At 46.8% G+C, this 15634-nt stretch overlaps 1 protein-coding gene across 3 annotated transcripts in view; it reads right to left on the reverse strand.

The window, feature by feature from the left end:
• The window catches only part of SNRNP25 (small nuclear ribonucleoprotein U11/U12 subunit 25), a 99348-nt gene that overhangs the window by 25977 nt on the left and 57737 nt on the right, over window positions 1-15634 (reverse strand). For all 3 annotated transcript variants that reach the window (XM_040357006.1, XM_040357004.1, XM_040357005.1), the window contains exon 4: window positions 8775-8880. In XM_040357006.1, the coding sequence (XP_040212940.1) occupies window positions 8775-8880 (106 nt within the window). The remainder of the gene's footprint in view (window positions 1-8774; window positions 8881-15634) is intronic.

Here is a 15634-nt window from a genome sequence, read left to right on the forward strand (position 1 = left end):
AATATTTTCCCCTTTTTGAATTCTGACAGTTTTTCCAGAATTCTCCCTAGGTATCTCGTTGGAACTCTATTAGGGCAGTATATAAATTAGCTAGTGTGCATTCCATTCCCATCAATTTCCCTTTAAAAAAAATAAAAATTATATCTTCCCTCTGGGTCTGTTAGTCTGTCCACCAAGACAAACCAAACTCCTCTTTTACCAATTACTACTCCCTTTGCCTTATTGGTCATTGAATCTTGTACAGGACGCCATGGCTGGGTCCTGGAAGGACGTTATATTTCCCCTCTGTTTGGACTGTGGTGCCTTTAAGGGAACGGAAAGGGTTAATGCACCTGTCCAAGGAAGTAGTTTAAAGCAGACAGGAAGTGCAGGTGAGAGTGAAGGAGTGTAGGAGAGTCCAATGCATGGTGAATGGTGGACAAGGAAAGCTGTGGAAGCTAGGAAAAGCTGTGAAAAGCTGTGAAAGGACTTGGCAGTGTCCTGCCTAAAAACCTGCTACTGAAGGACTTACCTGGAAGGACTATTTAACTGCGATAGCAGTTCTGAGCTGTACAAGTCGGTGAGACTGTTATTTCTTTTGTTTTTGCTGCTGGAAGCCATTTAAGTTTAATAAACCTCAGTTTTGATTTAAGAAGCCTGTGTCCTGCGATCAAGCTGGTCCCCCAAACATTACACTGGTGCTCGAATGCGGGCAGGACTGAATAACAGGCATAATAAGAAAAAAAAAAAAAAAAAGTTTTTTTCTTTTTGCATTGGACTTTATGTTGAACTGACATTTAAAGGGACAGTACATTGGATTTATGTCCTGGGTTAAAGCTGCACAAACGTTGAAAGCTGAAGCAATGGAGGAGCTAATTAAACAGCTGACCTTGGCTAACATGCAAGCGCAGACTCGCCATGAGGAAGCTAATCAACACCACAAAGAGGCGCTGGCTCTGCAGCAAGAAAATACTCGCCTGTTGGTGGCCCAGTTAGCAGCCCAGCAAGCAGCCCAGCAAGGGGTTATGCAGGCTCAGGTTACTGCCTTAAAGGAAGCGGTGCAGCGGCTGTCTCAGGTTCAGGAGCCAGCGGCTGTTGCCCCTGGCAACCAGGTGACTGTGAGGGCAAGCCATTTTTTACAGAAATTGTCCCTAAGCGATGATGTCGAGGCATTTCTTGCTACGTTTGAGAGGACAGCGGAGAGAGAAGGATGGTCTCAGGACCAGTGGGCCGGCCTCATTGCTCCTTTTCTCACTGGAGATCCTCAAAAAGCCTACTTTGACCTGCCACCAGATGATGCTAAAGACTATCAAAAGCTAAAGGCAGAAATTCTGGCTCGTCTGGGGGTGACTACGGCCGTTCGGGCCCAACGTGTACACCAATGGAAATATCGTCCAGATCGGCCACCCCGGTCTCAAATGCATGACCTGGTGCAACTAGTAAAAAAATGGCTGCAGCCTGAGGTGTTGTCCGGCCCCCAAATCGTGGAGCGGGTCGTGCTGGACCGATACCTGAGGTCCCTTCCAGATGACCTTCAACGGTGGGTCAGCCATGGAGACCCCAAAACCGCAAACCTCCTTGTTGAGATGGTGGAACGATATACAGTGGTGGAGGACCTGCTCGGACCTACCAAGCGCATAGGGCCTAGTCTGTCACGGCCTGTTCGACCAACTGCTGCCCTTCGAAAGGATGTTCCAAGGAGCCCTGGGACAAACACCCTGGAAGGCCAAGAGTCACTCCCGGTACCTCCTCAGCGTTCTGTTCCTGTTCGGAGAGGAGGGGATGTACAATGTTGGCGATGTCATTCCTGGGGTCATACCCGGACACACTGCCCACTGCAAGAGGAGCCCATGGAATGCGGGGTTCTTCGGAGGGGGTCTTTTTGTGCCCATAAAGTGTGCACCACACACCTCGACCTGGATGAGGAAAAGTTTGAGTGTGAAGTCCAAGTGAACCACCTCCCTGCCCGGGCTTTGTTGGACTCTGGAAGCATGGTAACCCTGGTTCATCCTAGAGTGATTGGGAAGATCGGTCCGGTAAGAAAAACTTTACGGGTGGTATGCATTCACGGGGACACTAGAGAGTACCCGCTCATCATGTTGTCTATCTCCTCAGCATGTGGCACTGTTACTCAAGAGGTGGGGGTGGTAAAGAACTTGGTGCATGATGTTATAATAGGACGAGACTGTCCATTGTTTACAAAACTGTGGGAACAAGGAGAACAGTTCAGAGACTGGGGAGAAACTAGCCCCCCTGTTCCTGCTGCTGAGAGGGATAACCCTGAACTGCCAAACGTTAATGTGGACCCAGATGAGGAAAATGCTAATGATTGGGTTAATGGTGATGAAAGTAGTGTTGATACTATTGAGGATGTCAAGATATGTGGTCCACAGACCTACCAAAACACTAAGGGGGAGGAGCCTTTCCCACTTCAGGTAATGCTGGGGGAAGAGGATGAGGAAGTGGCCTCTACCCCTGCGCTGCCGGATTTGGGTGTTCCCCAGGGGGCATTTGGGACTGCTCAGATGCAGGACCCCACTTTGGCCCATGCACGGGAACAAGTTGTAGTAGTAAATGGGGTTCCCCAAGAGCCAGGTGCGAATGAGAGGTGGCCACACTTTGCAATATATAATGAATTGCTGTATCGGGTTACCAAGGAGAGAGAAAATGTGGTAGAGCAATTGTTGGTACCCCAACAATATAGACGAAAGGTTCTGGACCTGGCCCATGACGATGTGTTAGGGGGACACCTGGGAGTTGAAAAAACGGAGGCACGGATCACCGACCGGTTTTACTGGCCAGGTCTGAAAGCAGAGGTAAAGAGATACTGTACCTCTTGTCCCACCTGTCAGTTGACCGCGCCGGTGACTCATTTTCGGAGCCCTTTGGTCCCTCTGCCCATAATTGAGGTCCCATTCGAGAGGATAGCCATGGATATAGTGGGTCCCTTGGTAAAGTCAGCTCGAGGTCACTCCTACATATTGGTGATTCTTGACTATGCCACCCGGTATCCTGAGGCGCTACCCCTGCGGAATACCTCCTCAAAGGCCATTGCCCGGGAATTATTCCAGATGTTTACACGGACTGGTTTTCCCAAGGAAATACTCACAGACCAGGGTACCCCGTTTATGTCAAGGGTTATGGCCGATGTGTGCAAGCTGTTCCGGATTAAACAGCTACGCACATCGGTCTACCATCCCCAAACGGACGGGTTGGTGGAACGCTTTAATAAGACCCTCAAGTCTATGCTCAAGAAAGTGGTACAAAGGGATGGGAAAGATTGGGACTGCCTGTTACCAGCTCTCCTGTTTGCTATCCGGGAAGTGCCCCAGGCCTCCACGGGGTTTTCGCCCTTTGAGTTGGTATATGGGCGGAGACCTCGCGGACTTCTTGACGTGGTTAAAGAGTGGGAAAGTGAACCTGTTCAGCATAAGAGTGTCCTGGAATATGTCTCCCAAATGCAGGAAAGGATCCAAACCGTGATGCCGCTAGTCAAAGAGCATTTGCAAAAGGCCCAGAAGGCTCAACGACGGGTCTATAACAGGGCTGCTAAAATAAGGCACTTCCAAGTGGGGGATCGAGTAGTGGTGCTAATTCCCACTGTGGAAAGTAAGTTCTTAGCCAGGTGGCAAGGACCCTTTGAGGTTGTGGAAAAAGTGGGAGAGGTCAATTATAGAGTCCACCAGCCAGGCAAGAGGAAACCGTATCAGATATATCATGTCAACTTGTTAAAGCCCTGGACAGACAGGGAACCGGTGACCTCCCTGGCTAGTGCAAGACTTGAGCCTCAGGTTGGGGTGGAGAGTGTCCAAGTAGCAAATACCCTATCTAAATACCAAAGTCAGCAGGCAAAGGAGTTCTTGCAGAGAAATAAAGAGAAGTTTTCAGACTTGCCGGGGCTAACTAGTATCATAAAGCATGATATTATCACGGAACCTGGAGTCAAAGTTTTTGTCAGGCCCTACCGCATCCCAGAGGCTCAAAGGAAGGCCGTTTCAGAGGAAGTAAATAAGATGCTAGACCTGGAGATCATTGAGGAGTCGCAGAGTGAGTGGTCGAGCCCGATTGTGTTGGTACCAAAGCCCAACGGGACTCTGCGATTCTGCAATGATTTCCGGAAACTTAATGAGGTTTCACGGTTTGATGCCTACCCCATGCCCCGGGTAGATGAACTTATCGAGAGACTAGGTCCAGCCAGGTATATCACAACATTAGACCTTACCAAGGGGTATTGGCAAATCCCATTAACTAAGGCTGCTAAAGAGAAAACTGCTTTTTCTACCCCAGAGGGGAGTTTTCAGTACAGACGAATGCCTTTTGGACTGCAAACTGCTCCAGCCACGTTCCAGCGAGCAATGGATAGGATTTTACGACCTCATCGGGAGTATGCCTCAGTGTACTTGGACGACATAGTCGTTTTTAGCAGAGACTGGGAGTCACACTTGCCCAAAGTCCAGGCAGTACTGGACTCTCTCTGGAAGGAGGGGTTTACAATAAACCCTGAAAAATGTGCTTTGGGAATGGAGGAGGTGAAATACCTGGGCTATATCGTGGGTAGAGGGGTGGTGAAACCTCAAGTCAGCAAGGTAGACGCTATAAAGAGTTGGCCCCGCCCCCTCACAAAAAAGCAGGTACGTGCATTCCTGGGCATGGTGGGATACTACAGGAGGTTCGTACCCAACTTTGCCACATTGGCGGCTCCATTGACCGATCTGACTAAGGGCCGGAAATCGGTCATGGTGGAGTGGAATGCAGACGCTGAGAAGGCTTTTTTGGAGCTTAAGTCAGCACTGTGCCAACACCCTGTCTTGATAGCGCCCAATTTTTCTGAAGAGTTCATTGTCCAAACTGATGCTTCCGATGTAGGATTGGGAGCTGTATTATCACAGGTTATTCATGGTGAGGAGCACCCAGTAGTCTTCCTCAGTAGGAAGTTGACACCAGCGGAGAAAAACTATGCTATTATTGAAAGAGAGTGTCTGGCCATTAAGTGGGCTCTGGAGTCCCTCAGATATTACCTCTTGGGGAGGAAATTTAGGTTAATTTCTGATCATGCCCCTTTAACGTGGCTGAGGCAAGGTAAAGGGACTAATGCCAGGATTACCAGGTGGTTCCTGGCGCTCCAAGAGTTTAAGTTTATAGTGGAGCATAGGCCCGGGAGACTGCATCAAAATGCAGATGCCCTCTCCCGAGTCCATTGTTTGAGCTCCACTGTTGCCTCCACCTCCTTGGCGTTGGGGCACAGGGGGGGGATATGTACAGGACGCCATGGCTGGGTCCTGGAAGGACGTTATATTTCCCCTCTGTTTGGACTGTGGTGCCTTTAAGGGAACGGAAAGGGTTAATGCACCTGTCCAAGGAAGTAGTTTAAAGCAGACAGGAAGTGCAGGTGAGAGTGAAGGAGTGTAGGAGAGTCCAATGCATGGTGAATGGTGGACAAGGAAAGCTGTGGAAGCTAGGAAAAGCTGTGAAAAGCTGTGAAAGGACTTGGCAGTGTCCTGCCTAAAAACCTGCTACTGAAGGACTTACCTGGAAGGACTATTTAACTGCGATAGCAGTTCTGAGCTGTACAAGTCGGTGAGACGGTTATTTCTTTTGTTTTTGCTGCTGGAAGCCATTTAAGTTTAATAAACCTCAGTTTTGATTTAAGAAGCCTGTGTCCTGCGATCAAGCTGGTCCCCCAAACATTACAATCTCCATAGAACCAAGTTGGAAGTCGATGGGAATACAATTTCACATTTGTTTCATGGGATAGGTGCGTCTCCTGCAAGAAGACTACCCCTGCCCCATGATGCGCAATTTCTTTAAAAATGTTATGTCTTTTATAGGGGTATTCAACACGCGTTAGAAATTTAACAGTCATCTTAATTTACCCGCTTTACTTCCTATTTTTTCTGGGTTAAGTGGTTCATATTCTATCTTAGGAAGAGCGTGGTAAATTTCCAAGTAATTATTTTTTTTCCGCAAAGTTGCCATCCTGTCCCCCCTGCCCCCCCCTATAGCTCCTATACCCTTGCCCTCCCGCCCTGGCCACCACCTTTTTTTTTCTTTAGTCGCCTGCAAACGATCAGGGATGGGGCTTTTAGGGCTCCTTTTTGTTAAATATTTCTGTATCGTACTGGTGTTCAAACTTTTCCTTGGTGTTTTTGGTTATGTTCCTTTTGCAGATCTCCCTCTCATTCTAATAGATAAGAAGGAGAGGTTTGGAGAAGGAGGGATAGCAAGGAGAAAAGACGAGAAAAAAAAAAAAAAAAAAAAAAAAAAGATTCTATGGGCCGTTCTGTAAGTATTTCTCACAGAAAAGTATTGCGGTAACACATGTTTTGCTATACACATGTTAATTCCCTGTGTGTATTGGAACAAAACAAAAAAAAAAGGGAGGAATAAAAGCAGTCAGAAAGCTGGGTTCACGTCCGAGATCTTGGGTCTTCCAGCAGGACAATGACTCCAAACATACGTCGAAAAAGCACCCAGAAATGGATGGCAACAAAGCGCTGGAGAGTTCTAAAGTGGCCAGCAATAAGTCCAGATCTAAATCCTATTGAACACCTGTGGAGAGATCTTAAAATTGCTGTTGGGAAAAGGCGCCCTTCCAATAAGAGAGACCTGGAGCAGTTTTGCAAAGGAAGAGTGTTCCAAAATTCCTGGGTGAGAGGTGTAAGAAGCTTATTGATGGTTATAGGAAGCAACTGATTTCAGTTATTTTTTCTAAAGGGTGTGCAACCAAATATTAGGTTAAGGGTGCCAAGATTTTTTAGCAGCCCATTTTTGGAGTTTTGTGTGACATCATGTCCAATTTGCTTTTGTTTTTTTTCCAATACACACAAAAGGGACTAAACATGTGTACAGTGGAGATCGAAAGTTTGGGCATCCCAGGTAAAAATTTGTATTAATGTGCATTGACGCCATTTTTTTGTTTTCTGTAGTTTTGAAAGTGTAAATGATGGAAATAAAATCTAACTTTTTTTGACATATTAGAAGGATGTCTAATCTGTAATTTGATGTTTTTTGGAGATTTTTCCATCTTTCCTTGGCTTCGTTATGCACATTAATACAAATTTTTACCTGGGGTGCCCAAACTTTCGATCCCCACTGTATAGCAAAACTTGTGTTACTGAAATACTTTTCTGTGATAAATACTTGATTTTCTGAAAAAATTCCTGGGGTGCCAACAATTTCGAGCATGACTGTATAGGTTTTATTTATTATACGTATTCGTATTCTAACAGCCCCCCCGATTATTGCAAGAGAAAGGGTAATTTCCTTGGTTACATTTCAGACCACTTCAGTAGGACTGACTAATGCTAATGCGAAGTTCACATAGATTGATTACTAGTGGATACCTTATTTGACGGCTTAACTTTTATCCCAAGACGGATTATTTTCCAATGACTTCAATAGACAACCAAAATCTAACTTATGTTGAAGATACAATTTCCTGTTTGCGCTGCTTTTTCAGATATTTCTACCCACTATGGGTTAATTTTCCTCCTTAACACGTCTGTCTTATGTCCTTATTCCACCGTAGTGCTTAAATAGGCAAAATGTGTGACTAATGTAATGCTGCCAAATCTGTGCATAGTACATGTCTTTTTCTTATTGGCCACTAGGTGGTATTCACGACCTGTACTTCTTTTGTTGTTGGGACCCGAGGGGGAGTCTGGGGGGGTTCCATCCAGGGCGGCTTCCTGAGAGACACGTAGGGGTTTTGTAGTCTCTCACACCACTCCGCTCCCCATCAGTTCCTGGGCTTCTCCCCCCGACTCTCTGTCGCTCCGTCAGGAAAGGAAGCTCACAGGCTCGCGGGCTGTGTCCTGGGGGTCTCCCGGGATGTTGCAGCCTTCCGTGGTATCTCCCGCCGTTCCCCGCCAGCCTCCTTCACCCGAGGCTTCCCGGCGCCGCTCTTACCGATGCCACGGCCAGGCTCCTCCCCCACCTAGCGAGGTAGATACTACGTCATCACCCCGCTCCGTCCCTTTTTGACATTTTAACCTACAGGTAAGCTTATAATAAGGCTTACCTCTAGGTAAAATGAATATCTCCTAAACCTACACAAGATCAATATTGCTCCACAGACAGAGGAAGAAGGAGAGCAGTACACTTATCTTCTTAGTGAAGAGCTGTGCCAGAGGATGTGTCAGCAGAAGTATGACCATGGGAGCGAGTATAGGATCCTGTAGTTCCCATGTTAAATGCAAAGTAAACAGACTATGCTGGGAATGCGCTTACATGCCTGCCGGGGTCATTTTGAAATAGGAGAGCGGGGGGATTGCAGGATCACCAGGTATATCACACAAAGAAAGCAATGAAAAAAAAAAGAGAACAGGATACTTTTTCATACCAGTACTTGGTGACGGGTTTCAGAAATGAAGACCAACAACAATATCCAATTAACCAACCAACACCAATGTAGCCAATAACAATTTTACAATGGTTTCCTAATTTCAGTTAAAGCGGAAGTAAACCCATCTATTTGATAGTTTAAAAAAACAGTCAACAATCCCGGCATGCCGGAAATGCTAGATGTCACATTTGCTTGTGCTCTCAACCAAACTGTCAAACCATCCAATGGCTGGTTTCATAACTGATCACATGTGCAGAATCATGGCAGTTGCAGATTAAACAGAGGCCAAGATGGCAGCTTCCTTGGCTGAAAACAATAGGAGGGTTTACTTCCACTTTAAGCTAAACAGTCCAAGTCCTGCTACCTGTATTGCCTTATGGTACCCAACTTATAGTTCAACATCATACTTAGTGCATGTTACATCTCTTGCACAATAATTTCGCTATCTTACCAACTAACATGCTGTATTCCACCTTCACGCTGGTGCTTCAGCTGGATGTACCTCTGTATAGCTCTTTTCAAATCCAGAACTGTGGCATTTTGGACAACAACAATAGCTGTGATAAAAAACAAAAATGTACATTTCAGGTTACAAATATATGTGGAACAGTAGTATTCACTGCGCTTAGGCTCTAAAAAAACAGCCGACATAAGTTGCTGGTAACAATAAAAACATAAAAAAAAGGAAAAAAATATGCAGCGCTAAAAACCAAATGAAACAGAAGTTTAAAGATGTCCATGAACCCTGTTATGTAAACAACACAAAAAAGTCCATATGTCTTAAGAGTCACCCGAGGTGTATTATCAAACTGAGATATGACTGAGGCGAGTAGTATTATGTCCTCCACGAACACCAACAAACCAGGCCTCTTACCACAAGGTACTGACCACTATATAGGTGGTCAAACAGGCACAATGTTAATCCACAGACTGGTCTCCTCTCCTGTCAGGTAACGTGCAAATGGATCCTGTATATCCCTCAAGGATGGTAAATCCACAGGTCTCATGCATCAAAATAAGAGCAGACAACTCCTCATAATGCATTATATCAAACCAGTATAAAAGTTTATTGCAGATAAATCAGAATACTCATATTTAAAATGAGTAAAGCAAGCGTGTCATAAGGTAAAAAGGACAGATGTTTCCTGCCCACAAGACGGGCACGGTCCGTGCATGTAGTGATGTGACACCAGATCCCAGGCTCCATCCTACACATTTTGTCCAATAAGGAACATCGTCAGGGGCGTGGCTGGCAATCGCCATTTCCTCTATATATAGGGAGAGGGCAGACTGAAACTGCTGACTGTTGAGTTCCAAGCCTCGGGTTTCAACCACCGGAAGTGGAAATGACATCACTGGATGAAACATCACAGCTAGACGAATATGGTTAGACTAAATAGCGGCGGCTATATTGGCGGAGACCAAAAATGTCTCCCTATGGGCTCATGAAACTGGGCTAAGTTATAAGACCAGGCCAAATAGAGACAACATTTTATAACAAGAATATATAAAATGCCAGATAGTTATGGGCAATCGTATAAGAACGATATCCTGAAAGCTAAAAAAAAAAGCTAAATGCTGCCATTTTGTGGTTGAAAACAAATACAATAGTAACAATATTCAATAGGACAGAATATGGAACTCTAAAAAGCCATATACAAAAATAACCAGGGGATTTCAGCTTTTATTAATAAAGGCGCTGACATCCCATTCAATGTTCAAGCCGTGTGGTCTATAGGTTTTTAAAGGGAAAGGCCACCTTGTTTACATCTTGGAAATTTCTCTCCTGGTCTAACTTCCTCTCCAATGGGAATTAAACCATCAATAGCCATAAACAAAGTGCCTTTAGGATTTCTATCATGGCACATCGTATAGTGCTTAGATATAATCATAGGCTATGATTCAAAAAAAGGGATTTTTTATATACAGCTTACCTGTAAAATCCTTTTCTTGGAGTACATCACGGGACACAGAGCGGCATATTCTTTACTATACGGGGTTATATGGAGTACCTTCAGGTGATGGACACTGGCAATCTCAAACAGGAAGTCCCCTCCCTATATAACCCCCCTCCCATAGAGGGAGTACCTCAGTTTTGTAGCAAGCAGTATGCCTCCCAAAAATTTCCCCATAAGAGGGGTGGGAGCTCTGTGTCCTGTGATGTACTCCAAGAAAAGGATTTTACAGGTAAGCTGTATATAAAAATCCCTTTTTCTTTATCGTACATCACGGGACACAGAGCGGCATATTCTTTACTATACGGGATGTCCGAAAGCAATGCTTTAATGAGGGGAGGGAGACATCTCAACCAAGAAGACTTAATTTAGAAAATAACTATTTAAATCATAATAAATCCAAATTAAAATAAAACAAATATATATAATTAATTCATTCAATATTCAAGGGTGCCCCCGATCCCGAGGATCTCAAATCGCAGCCTGCAGCACTGCCTGCCCAAAGGCTGCATCGGCCCTTCTCCTGACGTCCAATTGGTAAAATCTTGTGAACGTGTGGACCGATGACCAGGTCGCTGCTTTGCAAACCTGAGCCATAGAGATCTGGTGGTGTGCTGCCCAGGAGGCGCTCATGGCCCTAGTAGAATGGGCCTTTACTGACAAAGGCGGAGGCAATCCCCTCAAGCCGTAGGCCTGACTGATTAATTGTTTAATCCATCTAGCGATGGTAGCTTTAGATGCTGCCTGACCCATCTTGGGTCCTTCCGGCAGGATGAACAAAATATCCGTCTTACAAAACTTTTCTGTAGCCTTAAGATAACCTTCATGGCCCTGACAATATCCAAGGTATGTAGCAAGCCCTCCCTTCTAGAAGTGGGCTTTGGGAAGAAGGATGGCAGGATCAAATCCTGGTTTAAGTGAAAACTGGACACAACCTTAGGCAGAGACGCAAAGACGCATGCGGACGGAGAACCACCCTGTCTTTATGCAGAATGAGGTATGGTTCTCTACAAGACAAGGCTGCCAGCTCTGACACTCTTCTAGCAGAGGCCATAGCAACCAAAAATACTAACTTTCTAGTGAGTAACACCAAAGGAACCTCCGCCAGAGGTTCAAAGGGCCGCTTTTGTAGAGCCGACAAAACAAAATTCAAATCCCACAGACAAAGCGGAGATTTGATAGGGGGATTAATGCGCAAGACCCCCTGCAAGAAAGTCTTAACCAAAGAGTGAGTGGCCAAAGGCCTCTGAAACCACACTGACAAAGCAGAAATCTGACCTTTGATAGTGCTTAAGGTCAAATTTTTGTCCACGCCTAGCTGGAGAAAACACAATACTCTGTCAATGGTGTATTTGCGAGGGTGCCATCTTTGGGACTCACACCAGACTACGTAGGCCCTCCAAATCATGTAATAAATTACTCTGGAGACTGGCTTTCTAGCCTTAATCAGAGTAGAAATTACCTGGCTAGATAGGCCCCCACCCCTGAGAATCAGGGATTCAGCCGCCAAGCCGTCAAATTTAGATGCCGTAAGGCAGGGTGGAGGATCGGCCCTTGAGAGAGAAGGTCTGGCCGAAGTGGAAGGGTCCAGGGCTCCCCCACTGACATTCTCACGATCAGTGAGTACCATGACCTCCGGGGCTATCAGAATAACTGGTCTGCTCTCTACCCTGATCCTGCGCAGCAGGGGGGGCAGCATTTGTAACAGGGGGAAGGCATACAGCAGATTGAACTGATGCCAAGGGCAAACCAACGCATCGGTTCCACAGGCCAGAGGGTCCCTTGCCCGGGACATGAACTTGCTCAGCTTCCCATAAAACCTCGATGCCATGATGTCTACATCCGGAAATCCCCATTTCTGGCAGATCTCTTGAAATACCTGGGGATGGAGGGACCTTTCCCCTGGAACCAGCTGCTGATGACTTAAGAAGTCCGCCTGTAAATTGTCCACCCCGGGGATAAAAATTGCCGAGATGCATGGCACATGTGCCTCTGCCCACAGAAAAATTAAGTTCACTTCCCTTTGGGCGGCTCGACTCTTCGTGCCCCCTTGGTGGTTTATATATGCCACCGCCGTGGCATTGTCACACTGCACTCTCACCGGAGACCCTTGCAGCTTGGGTGTCCAAGCCTTTAAGGCTAGCCGTGCAGCTCTGATTTCCAAGACATTGATTGGCAGAAGTCTTTCCTACTCTGCCCAAACCCCCTGCTGGATCTGCCCGTCCAAGACCGCTCCCCAGCCCTTTAGGCTGGCATCTGTGGTCACTATCTTCCAGATGATGGGACTGAATGATTTTCCCTTTAGCAGATTCCGAGGTTTTAGCCACCAGCAGAGACTTTGCCTGACCTTTGACGAAAGGGTTAAAGGAAGATCCAGGGCTTGTGGATTTTTGTTCCAGGCTGACAGAATGGCTGCCTGCAGGACTCGAGTGTGAACCTGAGCATATGGCACTGCCTCGAAGGTGGCCACCAGTTTGCCCAGTAATCGCATACACAATCGAATAGTTGGCTCTCTTTTGCTTAGAACCAACTGGATTAATTCTCTGATCCCTTCGAATTTCTCTAAAGGTAGGAACACCTTCTGTTGTTCCGTGTCTAGCAGCATGCCGAGGTATTCCAACCGTTTCGTGGGTTGCGAAGCCGATTTTTCTTGGTTTAAAACCCAACCGAATACCTTGAGGTACTGAACCGTAAGGGCTACTGCTCGACTCAGGCCGGGAGCAGAGTGATCTATGATCAGGAGGTTGTCCAGATAAGCCAGGATCGAGATTCCTTGGGTCCTTAGATTGGCTAAAATGGGAGCCAGGACATTCGTAAAAACCCGGGAGGCCGTAGCCAGCCCAAAGGGGAGAGCCACAAATTGATAGTGGCACCCCGCGATTGCAAAGCGCAGGAACCTTTGATGCCCCTGAAAAATTGGAACATGAAGATACGCGTCCTTTATGTCTATCAAGGCCAAAAAATCGTCCTGCTGCAAGGCCGCGGCTGCTGATCGTACGGATTCCATCTGAAAGGACCGAATCCTCAGGTAAGAGTTTAGAATCTTCAGATCCAGGATTGGCCTTACATCACCGTTGGGCTTTGGAACGATAAACAGATTGGAGTAAAAGCCTAGCTTGCGCTCCTGGGCTGGCACTTCTATGATTACCCCCTGGTTTAGAAGACGATCCCAAGCTGCCAGCAGAGATGCCTTCTTTACCGGATCGTTTGGAACTCTTGATTCCTGAAAATGAGGAAGGAGAAACTCCAGAAATTCAATCTTGTAGCCGACCGCCACCAAGGAAAGAAGTACTGCCTGGAGGCCGAGGGCCCTGGGGCTGGAGACCGCTGCCGCTTAAACGTAGGGCCTCGAGATCTCTTTTTGACCGGTAAAAGAGTACTCTTGCCACTTGATATCGTCTGTATGTACTTATCTAGATCTTCTCCAAAAAGCCTTCCTCCGTGAAAGGGAAAACCCGCTAAGAGCTTCTTACATGGAGTTTCTGCCGACCAATTCTTTAGCCACAGGAGCCTTCGCATATGTACTAAGAATAGCGACAAACGGGAAGCCTGTTGGATGGAGTCCTTTATGGCATCCACCGCAAAACACAGAGCCCTGGGGAGTTTGGCCAGTTCTTGCGCTTGCTGAGCCGGAACCTCCCTTAACATCTGCTTTGTCTGGTCATTTAACGCCTGACAAATGCCTTTTGCAGCTACTGCTGGCTGTACGACTGCCCCCGCCGTAGCAAAAGAGGCTTTCAAAAGGGTTTCTAACCGCTTATCGACCGGATCCTTGAACATCTGTATGTTCTCCACCGGGCAAGTTAAAGATTTATTTACGCAGGAGACTGCTGCGTCCACAGCTGGAAGCACCCACTTTTTTGAAAACTTTTCTTCCATGGGGTCGAGGACAGAAAACCTCTTCGGAGGTACAAATATTCTGTCGGGCCGTACCCAATCTTGAAAGATCAAGTCCTCCAACAAAGGATGGACCGGAAAAACTGAGTTACTTAACGGTGCTTTCAAGGAGCCCAAGGAAGACACAGCGGGAATCTGAGGCCCTGGCAAGGGCAGCTTAAAAGCCGAGCGGACCATGTCCGTCAAGGACTGGACCCAAAGATTCTCCGCTTGGGAGACCGAAAATGGTTCTTTACCCTCCCCCCCGATTCGGAGCCCATGCGAGCACCTGAAAGGCAAGTCCCTGGTCCTTTAGGACAACTCTATAGCCAGAGGAATAAATGGGGGAGGGCTAGTCCTTGCTGTCCCAGGAACCAGGAGAAGAGCCCCTACCCCCTCTAATGCCATGCGGAGCAGCATAAAAATAGGCCAACACAGTCAGGTGGGGGTACACTAGTATGTGGGAGGTTAACCATCCTGTCATAGCAGACATAGTGGAAAAAGTCGCCCATGCAGAGCATCCCAGGCTACCCCAACTAGATATTCCCCCTGAGGGACCTGCCGACGAACCAAGTCCCGCAGGCCCCCCTCTTACCTGCTCCATGCCGCAGGGTGTTGCTGTTAGCAAGAGGCCCAATCTTCCCCCATCTCCGTGGGTTTTGTACTAGACCTTCAGGGACTCGGGTCCTGGAAGGAACACCACTGCCCTGGACCTATATAGCATCCTGGCAACAGCGCTTTTGGACCTTGAAAAAAGGATCAAAGTTCTGGGCCCAGGATCCAGCCCCCCAAGGAGAGGCATTATAGGCAAAACCCCACGACTTGGGGCCCGGGTACTGTCCACTTTGGCTCTGAGGCACCTTGGACAGATCCGGTTCAGTCTGCCTTGGTCCCAAGGACATGGAGGCAAACTATCTTGTGACCAACACCTAAGACACTGGCGAAAAAACTGAGGTACTCCCTCTATGGGAGGTGGTTATACAGGGAGGGGACTTCCTGTTTGAGATTGCCAGTGTCCATCACCTGAAGGTACTCCATATAACCCTGTATAGTAAAGAATATGCCTTTACGTTTATTGGCCAGATGTTCTTTAAGTCTAACCTCTTATTTATGTACAGTGCGACCAACATGGTGAAGCCCACAAGGGCAAGTGATCAAACAGACCACGTTCTTGGTCGAACATGTGATAAATTATCATATGATTTACCTGTAATAATAGAAGCAAAAGAGATATTACCTCTCTGTAAGGCCGTTATTTTTGCAGACCTCACACCTAGTGCACAAATAAAAACCTTTAAGTTCTCAGGGAAAAAAAACGAATGTTTGGCCGGAGGCCTAATTTTATCGGGGGCTATCTGGAGTCTGAGTGGAGGGGATCCCCTATAGGTGACCCTAGGGCTCTCAGAGAGAGTAAAGGGTATTTTATCATTCTTTAAAAACACCCCAGTGTTAAAGGATCTTTTTAATGGAAAAATGCTGG

Source organism: Rana temporaria, chromosome 6, assembly GCF_905171775.1.
Source record: "Rana temporaria chromosome 6, aRanTem1.1, whole genome shotgun sequence".
In the NCBI taxonomy this organism is placed as follows: Eukaryota; Metazoa; Chordata; class Amphibia; order Anura; family Ranidae; genus Rana; species Rana temporaria.